Source organism: Pocillopora verrucosa, chromosome 4 (genome assembly GCF_036669915.1).
Source record: "Pocillopora verrucosa isolate sample1 chromosome 4, ASM3666991v2, whole genome shotgun sequence".
NCBI classification, from domain to species: domain Eukaryota; kingdom Metazoa; phylum Cnidaria; class Anthozoa; order Scleractinia; family Pocilloporidae; genus Pocillopora; species Pocillopora verrucosa.
The window spans coordinates 17586058-17598472 of record NC_089315.1 but is presented as its reverse complement, the minus strand read 5'-3'; the positions used below and the strand labels follow the sequence as shown (position 1 = coordinate 17598472).

The window sequence follows — 12415 nt, the reverse complement described above, 5'->3', positions numbered from 1 at the left end:
ATATATTAAAAAGTTTCCATAGCAAGCTGGTAACGAAACGAAGACATCGTTACCTTTGAAAAACACATGTTTGGCTTTCTACTGTTCTTCTTGAAATGTCTCTATCCCAAAAGTCGTGCAAACTTGCCTAAAAACCTCGTCTTAAATCGCTGTTGTCTGAAAAGTTGAACATGAAAGCTTTCAGATCACTACCTTGTTCGTTAGCGATGAAAATAAATTATCTAATCTAGCCCATCAGAATTCACGAAAGAGTCGGCAAGAGGGGTTTACCAATAAATATTCATTATGCATTTCCCTGCGAAAGAGTGACGTCACAGAATACGATTAGTGTCAGGTTTTCGTAGACGTTATGTCTATCATTACATCTCTCTCCATCTATCTTTTTCTGAGTCTTTCAGATATGACAGAGATCTTTGTTGGATCTTATTCTTTTTTTGTTTTGTCTTCGTAACGGCGGGAAAGGCGAGTCCGGAGCGCAGAAAGTCAAAGAATCCCTTAGATCTTCGTCGGTCACCTCTTACCATCCGTAAGATATATACAGTATACACTGTACTCCAAATTCGAGAAACCGAAATTTACTTCATCCGAAACGTAAACGATTCCTTCCTTTCGCTTCTTACGAATAAGCAGTTGAAACTTATCATTCTCGTTGTTTGTCCTCGTTCTTGTCAGTTCCACATTTTCTCCCCTCTGTTGTTTTGTAGACATTTTCTTTCGTCTGATGGATCTTTGGTGTCTGTTGAGTGGTCTCCAACAATTCTAAAATAGCCATTTTTCCCTTCTCTGCTTTTTTAACCTTGTGCTTGTTTTCAATTGGCGGGGCATCTATCCTAAGCTATTTTCTATTATTTCTATTCATCTCAGGACATTTCAGTCTACTTTTATCAACCAAAATCCCTGGTTGAAATACTTCTGATCTCAATAGAAGTCCTACGATAACCATAACTGCATGACTTACCATAGAATCAAAATATGTGGCGAAATAATTATGCAAAGAATTCTGCCCGTTCCCGAAACGAGTTGAAATGTAATGGAGAACCCGTAATCATGGTCAACTTTTTGACCTACTGTAGTTTTTTAATAACTTTTTTGCCAAGCACTTATTCTTGTGGGAAGGTCAAATACCGTTGATACCGTTTCTCCCAAAATAATGCAGGCAATTGTCAATTGAGCTTCGTAAATAATCTAAGATCGCATTGGTTTTTCTTAACTTCACTCAGTGATTGGTCCAGAAAACTCGCGCTACCCTTTAAACCAATCAGATACAAAACGGATACCAGTCACGACTTGGTCATCCGCGTTTTTCCGCGCTTTGGGAATTTTTTTGTATTACTGTTGAGTTCTTCTTAGCTCTCGAGGGTGCTTGAGGGTGATGAATGTTTGAACACTTTGGTTTTAGTTTAAACCGAAAAGCACTTTGCAGGAAGCTGTCATCGAGGAAACATGGGTTAAGACACATACAATTACATACACGAATTGTATCACTCGAATGGAGACAAAGCCTTAGGGGTTGATGATTGACCAGCCATTGAAGTAAATCTCTGAGACTTCGAGAGCTCCTAAAGACGATTCTCAAGAAGAACGAACTTCCAAAACGTTTTCTCAGTATTCTAAAGATTGATGTGGACAGCTAGCGTGGAATTCCATGGGGTAATTGAGGTAAGCGAAGGCTTGTTTGCAGTTAGCAACGTGCAAGCTCGTAATATTAACTGTTTTTAATTAAATAAAGTGTAGGCACAGAATGCACCTAAATAATCTTTTATCTCCATGTTGTGGTCAAGAAACTCATCAACTTTACATTAATATGTTCCTTATGCTTTCTGTTAGTGCGAGGCAGGATAACTCATGAATAAAGCTTGTCTAGAACCGATTTTCGGCGCGAGGAGACGATTGTTAATTTTTGGTTTCCATTGATGGAATTGTAATGGTATGTATGTAAAGGAGTGCTTTCGTACTCGCGTGGAAAAACTGGCAGAAACTCTGTATTCAACTCGAGATATTTGGAGCTATAAAACAAGCAAAGAACCAAAAATTCTCCAAGTTGTTGGAGTTCGCTTTTCGAAAATTTTGTGATTTTTTTCAACGTTATTGATTAAATTATTTGAGAAAATAAAATTAGCTTTCAGGATTGTACAAAAATCAATTCTTTTTCTTTCGTGAGAAGATATATTGTGCTCTTTCAAATGAGATTCCATTCTTTACTGCTGAAAACAATTGAAGAGATACAAGTCTAAACATATTTTCAGTATGACATGTTTTGAATAAGACTTAAAAGGGTTGTAAGGAAGTGATCAGCAACAGATGCAGCCTCATTCTAAAGGTAGAATCTACTGTATTATTTATGAACTCTTCAACTCCTGAGAGTGACTAGCATCAACGCTATCCTTACGATATTCCCTGAATTAAACATTAAGGTCACAGGAATTAAGGAAATGATCACCAACTAAAGAAGTTCTTGATCATCAAAAAAAATTCTCCTTTTCAGCACCTTAGGATAAGTACAGAGAACAGTATGGAGAATATGCATACTGATGTCAGGTTGGAAAGGGTTGAAATGGACAAGGAGGTCTGTGGGGACCAGGATAACTTTCAGAGACATTACCAAAAATGAGGCCAACTAATTGACCATAAATTTAAAGTAGTTTACTAGTTATTTACTTATAGTCAATTATTTTTAGCATACAGTAAGTCTTACATGGTTACTTCAATTCTTCCATCCTGCACTTAGGTGAAGTGAGCTGGTGGCATTTGCTGATTAGTCTCTAATAGTAATGTTAGTCTCATTGTCTCCACTTCAAAATGACCAAATCTAAAGTAGTATGTTTGTCAGTATATGTCCACAAAATTCAGTCAAATTTTGTTTCATTCTTTCAGCTAAGAAGGGTTTAGACAATGACATAAACATAGCCTTCACTCTTACATAGAATCCAATCAGTCCTTAATTGAAAACTCAAAGATGTCATTATTTGAAACTGGCTTGGGTCTTGGTTGCATTAGGATATCAAGCAGACCACAACTGTTTGAGAAAGTAGGTGGTCTTGAACCTCTCTCACACCTGTTCTAGTTCCTCCAAAAATGTTAACTTTTGGTCAGAGACCCATAAATTAAAATCATTTAAAACCCTCTCCTGTTGACTATTTCTCAGGGTCACCTTTAATTTGTGGTATTAAGATTAATACTTGAAAAAAAGTGATGGGATGAGCTGTTTATTCATTTTTATTAAACAAACTTAAAGTTAGGGTAACCTCTATACACTTTATGGTAATTTGAAGAATTAAGTAAATGTGGCAAAAAAAGTTATTTACTTCTCTGATATCATAGAAACAAGCTAGACAAGTTATTTGGCAAAAGAAAAAGATAAATGACTCTTGACAATGTGGAGGTTGTTAGAAAACATTATCCACTTCTGTGCAAAAGGCTCAATGAATCCTGTAATAGCACTGAGTCAAGTAAACATCTTTATGGTTAGCTACTAAACTGCTCCCTCTTCAAGACCAGTTTATGTTACCTCATCTTCCACTGTTAATTATACTTCAGTTACTCTTCAGTTGCTCTGCTCAATTGTTTGGATATGAAGTCTTAAATTTACCAAAAGTACTAGTTTTGAAAGGGTTTGGTTACCCTTATCACAGCTAACTGGCTTTTCTATTCCATAGTTCCATTTGAGTTTGCCTCTTAAGTTACTTGCTACTTTTGTGATTATTTTTTTGCAAGACAGCACCATTTATGTCAAGGAGAAGCAGAGTATTCTGCAGTTAAATTACATCTCAGGGAATTCAGTCTTTTCATTGTCCTACGGTAAACTCTGTGACCCTCTTTTAAGATGTCTGATTGAAGTGTTGAGGTGTTTTAAACTTATTAAGATGTTGAAATTTTAATATGCGAAATTTTTCACAGCTGGTTGATGGTTACCCTTGCAAAATGGATTTTGGAAATTCCTAGGAATTCCTGGGAATTTGAGAGGTTTGAATTTTCACAATAACAACTCTGGTTCTAAAAACCCAGAAACTCCCAGAAATTCCAAATTTTAGCCAACAGGACTTGGAATTCCAACTCAGAGCACCAATAACTTTCCCTGAAAAGCTGTAAATCTAAAAAATTCCTAGGAATTTCTAGTAATGTTTAAGAATTACTGGGAATTTTAAGCAAAAACTTGAGGCTTCATATATATAAAAAAAAGTACCAAAAATGAAAAAATCCTATCTAAAATTCAAGTGTTCTATGAAATTTATTTACAAGCTTAATTAAGGTTTACGTGTAAAATATTTTTGATTGTTTATTAACATCAACATGTAGTAATATTAGGATGGGATTTGATTTATTTTTCTTTTCTTGAAAACTTCTTTAGAACTAATCCTCAATTACAGCTATTTATGTAAAGTAGTCCTAATCGATTGTTAAATTTGGTTTGACACAGATTGTGAATAAAATCTGTTAATTCTTTTCCATCAAGGACAACATCTTGAATTATATATTGCAATAAATACCATCTATTTAAAAATAGTCTTAAAATGAATCATTTAATTTTGGATAATGATACAAATGGTATTTAACCCTTTTGCTCCCAGAGAAGGCTTTTACTTGATTTTATGTGGTTGTAACTTATTTGGATAAAACTCTTCTGTAACGTAAGCTGTCAAGCAGCACTTTCATGTTTTACTCTTTGTTTTGTTGATTCTGCACATTGAAATTCAAAGATTTCTTCTCAAATTTCGACCTAGCACTCTTGGGAGTGAAGGGGTTAATTACAGTTAAATAGAATTGATTTTTAATCTGTAACAATAAATTAGAATGAAGTTATCCTAAACTGCAGACTTAGCTGCTGTTTGTCTTTTTTTTCCTGGGCTCACAGCTTTCCCTGTTGGCCTTGAAAGGGGTTGTCTACAAGAAGCTTGACCATTTTGTATCTGGATTCCATGACATCTGAATTTGAAAAAATATATATTTATATAAATATATATTAAAAGCTAAGAGAAGGCCTTAGATAGCTATAAAGGAAAAGAGCATTCATTGAAATCTCAACTTAACAAAGTGCACTGGGATTGGGAAATCTCTGTTGTATTGAATGACTTTTATATTGGAGTTCCCATAGATATTACTAAAAAGGGCTGAACATATTATTTTGTTTTTTACCAAGGAGGGCTTTCTTATGTAATAGGGTTTGTTTAATCACAGTTTGTATTATGAATCTTGAATGTTCCCAAACGTGACTAAAGTAATCTTGAAACCTTACTGATATATTTATTTTATTGTAAAGCACAGGCTTAAGAAACTGCGGCATGCAAGTGCACGATTCGATTCTCAGAATTATTCTAGTTTCAGTTGCGCCGAGCGTTATGTAAGCTTAATTCAAGCCGTTATATCTATTCTTTGATAAGATTTTGATCACGTAACGAATATCGCAATTTCTACTCACCACAAACTTTCAAAATCGTAGCTTTATAAATGGCCACTCGACCTTTGTTTGTAACAGTCAATGTGTCAACTGTTGTCCCTTCTTTTAACTCCAAGGCGCCAACGACTTTCTTTTCATTTACAACACTCACGGTGTTCTCGTTTTCCCATTGAGCCACAATAAAACCTATCTTTAGAAATGTTATATTAAGCAAAACAGTTGAGAAAAGAAATAACTTAACACACGTGCGATCAACCGATGAAAAGTACATTCAAAGATGAGCGCCAAATGGAGTCTTCTTTGTTTCCGATCACGGACATGATCACGTGGACCTTATAGGACTTGTCATTGGCTAGCAAAGTGAATCCGCTGGCTTTCCCGATGGCAGTCTCCAGAGAAGTGCACAACTTTATTCTGACTTCTGAGACTGGTTGCATACTTCTGGATGATGGATACCTTGGATCCATGTTCTGATGGTGATATAAATAATGATGTGAGCTCACTCTATGTAGAAATAATCGACAAGAATCTATCGTATTACAAATGCACGATTTGTGGCCGAAAGTTGTCGAGGAAACAAAGACTCGAAACTCACTTAAGTTGTGTTCGTGGCAGAGGTGGAAAGTAACACAAGCCAATCAATTTTGAATGCGATTACAAATCGTCTCTTACCCTCATTTTTATAAAAGAAGGATACCACTTTAGGAAGAATAAGAGATAATCAATCAATCTGAACGATAAACCCGTATATGTAGCACAAATGAAGCACACTTTAAACTCTCCATACGATTTTAGGAAACTATACTTAGTTGACCCTCGATAAATTGGCCAACTGGCATAACCCGTTGATTATTTTATTACTTTGTAGCTCCAAAAGCAACTTGATAAATTTAATAAACAAGGCACCCTTCAAGGAGGAAGGTTAGAATAAAATTGCTTTTGCGACCTTATATTGCACCCGGTTTACATATGTGGATAAGAGCACAAAAAATACCTTTTATAGCTGTATTCATAAGATAGACATGTAGGTAATATGCTTCGGCTTCATTTTATTGTAATATGTTTCCTTTTATGTAACATACATCCACTCCTTTAATTTCCTCCCCAACCCGAATTCAAGTGTGAGAAGATGAAATAGAAGTGTTGCAGAGTTCTCTTTCTAGATTGAATTCAGGTGAGAACATCAGCAAATTAGTTAATGTCATATGCTTCTCAGGAATCTTTAATTTCATTGCCCTGGTTTTTTTCACAAAGCCTTTTTTAGATCTCCATATGCCAGCTAATGATTAAAATCTCAGTAAATAGATAAGCCATATTTTAATTACTTTTTTTTTAAATTTACATCTTTAAGTTTTTGGCATTTACTATTTTAAAATTAATAAATGGCATTCCCTTTTCATCCTTTTAAAGAGGTATTACACATTTCTTCAACTAAAATCTGAATCATGAAGACAACTTATTTTCATTGAGTTTGAAACTTCACTATACGTAAGAACACTTTACTGGAGTATTATGTTATCTATTTGCTGTGTTTCTTGTACATATGACTACATATGTGTCTTAAAATATCATATTGTAATGATAAAATATACTTGTCATTACAATAGTAAAAAAATTTGATGAGATTATGATCTTATGAAACAACAATGGAAAAACCTGTTGCTGGTACCTTGATATGTATTGTTTAAATTTTCATGGGAAATGCCTTTTTTTGAAAGCAGAGATACAGAGGTTTTCTAAGCTGCTAGAAATAAGCTGTTTGCAATTAATGAAAAGCAAATTGAGAATCATACCTTAATGCTTGGCATGCTTCACTCATTATAGAGGTGTCTCTATAAATATTTTTTGGTATTTCTGTTGTTCTTTGTTGATCTTTATGGCCAAAAAAGCTACTGAAGGCACTGAACTTCAACTGCAATCACATATTCAAGCATTACTCTACATTTATAACACTGATTACATGATGTCTCTAATAACTGTACACATTTTACATGCTCCTTGCATTTGTTGGCTGCAATGGTTAAGATTGTTAGGACAGCAAATAAACAAATAAACAGAAGACAGTGAAATGAGGGAAAATGTGAACTTTACCACATGATAGAAAAAAGATTACAAAATACTTAAGAAGGGAAACTTGAATTGTGCCAGCTAAATTTCCTCTACTGTCCTTCATTTTTTTGATCAAATAAAATCTAATAAATTGTAGGGTTTGCTAACAATGTGTCAAATCACCAATGTGGACTTGATTCTTCTCAGATCTCAGCTGGTAAAAGATAGATACTAAAAGCAGCTAACCATAAGAAAACGTACACATTGTCCAAAGAAATTTCACTAAAGTGGTGGTGTGATTGTTTTTTGATATTTAGAATGATTGAAGCAGGAAATACACATTGAGGCTTTTCCTTTTCACCAGAAGGTTAATTAGTTTTTGATTCTACATTCAAACTGGGTGAGATTAAATTTTTCATATCATGCTTCATTATGGTTTGTTTACACAGAAAGGTAATTGTTATTGTAGCTTCACAGACATTTTTGTTGTGGTCACAGTTAACACTGAATGACAAAGTTTCATTTAACATGGCATGTTTTAAGAACTTTCTTCATTTCTCTTCAATCGCATTTACTATACCTGGAGCACAATTAAAGGAAGCAGGCTATATTAAAAAACTATAACTTTTGATTCAGGTAATTATTTGAGTATGTGAGTAACATTTGATGTTTTCACATGTAACAGGATGATCAACTTGAAGATAGCCTTTAAAAAGAGTGAACTTGATTGTAAAAATTAGGTGACTAATTTGGGAAGTTAAGCACTTGGTAAATACATGTACAACCAAAGTTTATATTCTTTTGAATATTCTTAGATCTCCTAATATCAGTTAGTATCCATGTAATGAAAATAATTACATGAAATCTTGCAGATGTATGGCACATTTTTTCCTTTGATCCTTCTACCATTTTATCATGTGTAGGGATAGGTAAAGGTATGGTCAAATTAAAGTTTTGTACACAGCCTATGCATCAAATTTTTGTAATAAAATATTGTATTCCTCTTATGAAACTAGTTTACCAGAATAAGAATGTTACCAGGCACAAGTATGGCTTTTCATGATGATTTAAGTTTCCAGGTTTGGAAAAAGTCACTGCCCACTTGAATCCTCAGTTCCTTTTCCCTGACAGCCTAACCTCATCAATCGTTGGCAAAAGGAGCGATTAGCAAATTAATGATACCGACAAGAGAGCCTATTCCCCTTGTGAACTGAATTCCAAGTTTTCTGGGAATTCTCAAAACTTCCCAACCATGCAAGTAAGCTCTGATTTTAAAAGCTTGGAATTACTGGGAATTTCTGGGAAAGGAAGACTCCAGTTTTGTGAGGACTTGGAATCCTGAGAAAAGGAATGCAAGAAAGGTGCAATTCTTAGGAATTTCTGGGAATTGAATTTGGTTTCTCTGAATATTCGCCAAAATGTAGACTCAACTGAGGAACAAAGGCTGAGTCTCTTCGTTTCTCTTCGTTATCCTGAATCTTGAACCGTCAAAGGTCTGAGATGTCGCCGTCTACCGTCAAAATAGAATTGTTTTATCCACACTGTCAGCAACTAACTTCCAATCACAATAGACACACGATGGGAAGGATTCAGGACAGTAAGACAGCATTTCGGATAACAGCTATTGACCTTACCTGTTCAAGGCGGATCAGTGTAATCTTCCATCTTTGGGATTTTTTGAAATATTGTCTCCTCGTTGACGTAGTTTAGCTTTTCGTTACACTCGAGAGTCAAGAGATAAAGTGCACTCATTTAATTTTTTCGATATTTCAAAGCGACTAAAACTGATAAACACAAAAATTCGAATGAAAAGGGAGGTTTGAAAAAGAGAAACGATAACCAGCTTGGCTAAAAACAATAAAAGGTTATTAATTAAGGTACATATTCTTGATTACATATTCTTGATTACATATTCTTGGAAACATTCTCTAGATATGTATTTGAAAGCGATCTATTCAAAGTTAGGCCTGCAGTCTTTAAGAGACTGCACACTGTAAAATTGTAGGCTAACAAAAGAGTTGCGTAAATTTTAGGCAAAATTGCTCAGGAGTTAGATTAGAATGTTTATTTTTACCAGAGGTTGCAATGAAAGCACTCGTAACTACCGTAAGACATTTCTTGAACTACATATGTAATTGCTGCTTGATGTGGAGGCAAGTAAGCAATGCAGGCTTTGGTTGTTCAAAGGGTGGATAACGCTTTCTTATTGGATAAATTCCTAACCGGTGGATTGCGCAGTACGGTTTATACATACTTTTCCACTGGATAGTGATTTTATCCGTTTGATAGCGTTCTCTGTCCTTTGAGCAGCTGGACTCGGAAGAATAGCTTTTATTTAGAAGGAGTCTTCTTGTTCGACCATGTCTTCAGGCTGAACGTAAGCATTTCTTCTGCTTAGCTGTTCATCTTGGGTTGTGTACAGGTCTCCAACCTTGTTTCTGTTTATGAACCGTCGTGCAATGCGGTACTTGACAAATAAAACAGCCAATGCAGCAACTGCAACCAGAGCAAATCCTCCAGCACCTGCTACGCCACCTATCAGCGCAGTTTGCTTGTTTTGACCAGTTTCTGAAATTTGAGTGCAGGAGAGGAATCACAGCTCAAATGAAGACCGAAGATAGGGAAACATTTAAAATTGAAAATATAACTCAATCTCATTTTTCTTATTTCTGTTAATGAAATTAGTTGAAGAAAAGAGAGAGGGAAACAACTTAATATTTATAAGCAAGAAACTAAAATCAACTGTCAACTTGATCTAAAATCGCCTTAGTTTACCTATGTTCAAAATCCTTCAATACTCATATTTTTCTTTTTGACAATAGAGAAAGTGAAAATGCGACTTACATATTAGGACCTGAATTTCCTTTTTTAAGTTGTGTTTTGTGTCATCATTATTATTTCTGAACCAGTGACAAACTAGGAAAATTTGAAATTTTGGCAAGACAGCGTTGTTGACATGTTTAACATAAGCTCTGCAGTATTTGAGAAAACCTTTTCTATTTCAATCCCTTATCTTTTCACATTATATGTGAACTTGCCTCCTGGTTCTTCGTCCTGTTGAATGATCAGTGGTCCTCGTGTAAGAGTGACTTTGGTAGTACTCTCTTCATGTTCTGTTTCGTCACGGGTAACATCCCTCCGCTTTCTCTTCTTACTGCCTAAACAACTTTGGGTGCACCTGTCAAGGTTGTTGAAGAAGATTTGAATTAGCTTCTAACGCCTTTGTTATATTGTGAGTGACGAAATGATATTGCACTCAAATTTCTCAAGGGTGGCTGTGATGTTTGTCAGTGATAAATGTTTATTCGGCATCTTCTTGCCTACAGTGTTGCTGGGACAAATTGGTCTAGTTCGATAAAATGTTTACTTTTGCTTCATAATCTTAATTCAACTATTCAATTTGAGTTTTATAGAACAATAATTAATCGTTCGTGTCACTCTTCATAGTAAGGATCTCAATTGTATCGCCGGATTGCAGCGATGAATAACAATATTTCCTGTCTCATTAAAGAATAATGTTAAGTGATGGTGAGGTTCCTTGGCTATTTGTTGGTGTCACTGATTGTTTTGATGTTGTCCTGCAATGATGTAGGTCGGTAAGAGAGAAGCTGTGGCATCTTCAGTTTGATATGCATTTTGTGCTAGTAAAGGTAGCCAATTGCAAACGTTAATGAAGCAATTCCAGTTGAGTATCGAAGGGAAAAAATAAAGTACTTGAGCTAAACCAGTTGTAACTGACTTGTGATGTGTCTCTATTTACGGGCCGTTATCATGTAACTTTTTCAGATTGGGCCCTGTGATCACTTCGATTTACCTTCACTCTCAAGATACCATTACTTATTCTCCTTACTGTCTGCCATATTATTCTCCCTATGTTTGTTTAGAGAATTTGGTAGTAGATCAACTAATCATGCCCTCATAGGTATTTTTCTTTATTGTTATCACTTGTCTGCTTGACATTGTATTGATACCATAGTGAACAATTCTGTCTTGGTCACACATGGGAGCTAAAGGATCAACAGGTTTGTTAACCACACTAATGTGGGAGACATAATGACCTAATAATCAGTGCACTGACTCCGGTTCGAGAGGTCCTGGCGCGAGACCTGGCCGCGTCAATGTGTTGTGTTTGTGCACTGGACTCGTGGTCGAGAGGTCTTGGTTCGAGACCCAGCTGGGTCAATGTGTTGTGTTCTTGGATAAGACACTTTACTCTCACATTGCCTCTTTCCACCCAGAAGTGTAGATGGATAAAGGAGGTAAATTTATAAAGAGACTGTGGTGCTGCATCGATGGGAGAGTATAATAGGGTAATTTAGTATTATCAACTGAGTTGATAACGTAAATTGGCCGCTGTAAAGAGTTTAAAAGCTGACATTTCGAACATTCGCCCTTCGTCTATCGCTCTGACGAAGGGCTAACGCTCGAAAAGTCAGTATAAATGGGTACCCACGAATTTTCAGGGAGGCCTAATGAAATGCTGTGGGGTAACCTTGCGATGCATCACATCCACGGGGAAGCAGTATTATTTCTAGTCGCTTCATACTATAGGGAAACTGGGATAAACCCCGGCTGAACGGGTCAGTAGGCTCAAGTACAGACTTCATCTCAATGACACTCAATCAATAGAATGCTTTTAGTATGGCTGTACGAGTTTGTTAATTCACCTGGAGTTTGAAGAGTATTTATGACAGGCCAAAACTTCGCAGTGAATGTACACCTGATCGTAGTCGTTAAAGAATCTGAATGCTCTGATTTTAAACTGCTGGTAATTCCTTTGGGGATCAAAGTTGTATTCCATGGTTGTGTCTCGCGGACAACTGTAGGTAGTGAAAGTAAGAAGTAAGTTATAATTCACGCGCACCAGTGGGATATTTTGCTCATTGTAACCTCAGTCTGTTTCTTTCTAATTCATGCAGCCACTGATAAACTCTTTATAGAACTTTCTTGGTAATTTTAGCTTTTCAAAAG

General features: G+C 35.7%; 1 protein-coding gene across 2 annotated transcripts in view; it reads right to left on the bottom strand.

Annotated features, from left to right (window-relative positions):
• Positions 1 to 12415, bottom strand: part of LOC131780362 (deleted in malignant brain tumors 1 protein-like) — a 91563-nt gene that overhangs the window by 58977 nt on the left and 20171 nt on the right. Inside the window, exons 32-34 of one of the 2 annotated variants that reach the window (XM_066165919.1) lie at positions 12112 to 12264; positions 10483 to 10622; positions 9184 to 10012 (exon numbers count right to left, since the gene is read on the bottom strand). The exons of the other annotated variant lie outside the window; for it this stretch is intronic. Coding sequence (XP_066022016.1) covers positions 9780 to 10012; positions 10483 to 10622; positions 12112 to 12264 — 526 coding nt within the window. The 3' untranslated portion in view covers positions 9184 to 9779. Of the gene's footprint in view, positions 1 to 9183; positions 10013 to 10482; positions 10623 to 12111; positions 12265 to 12415 lie in introns of those variants that run through there. 2 annotated transcript variants of the gene reach the window in all.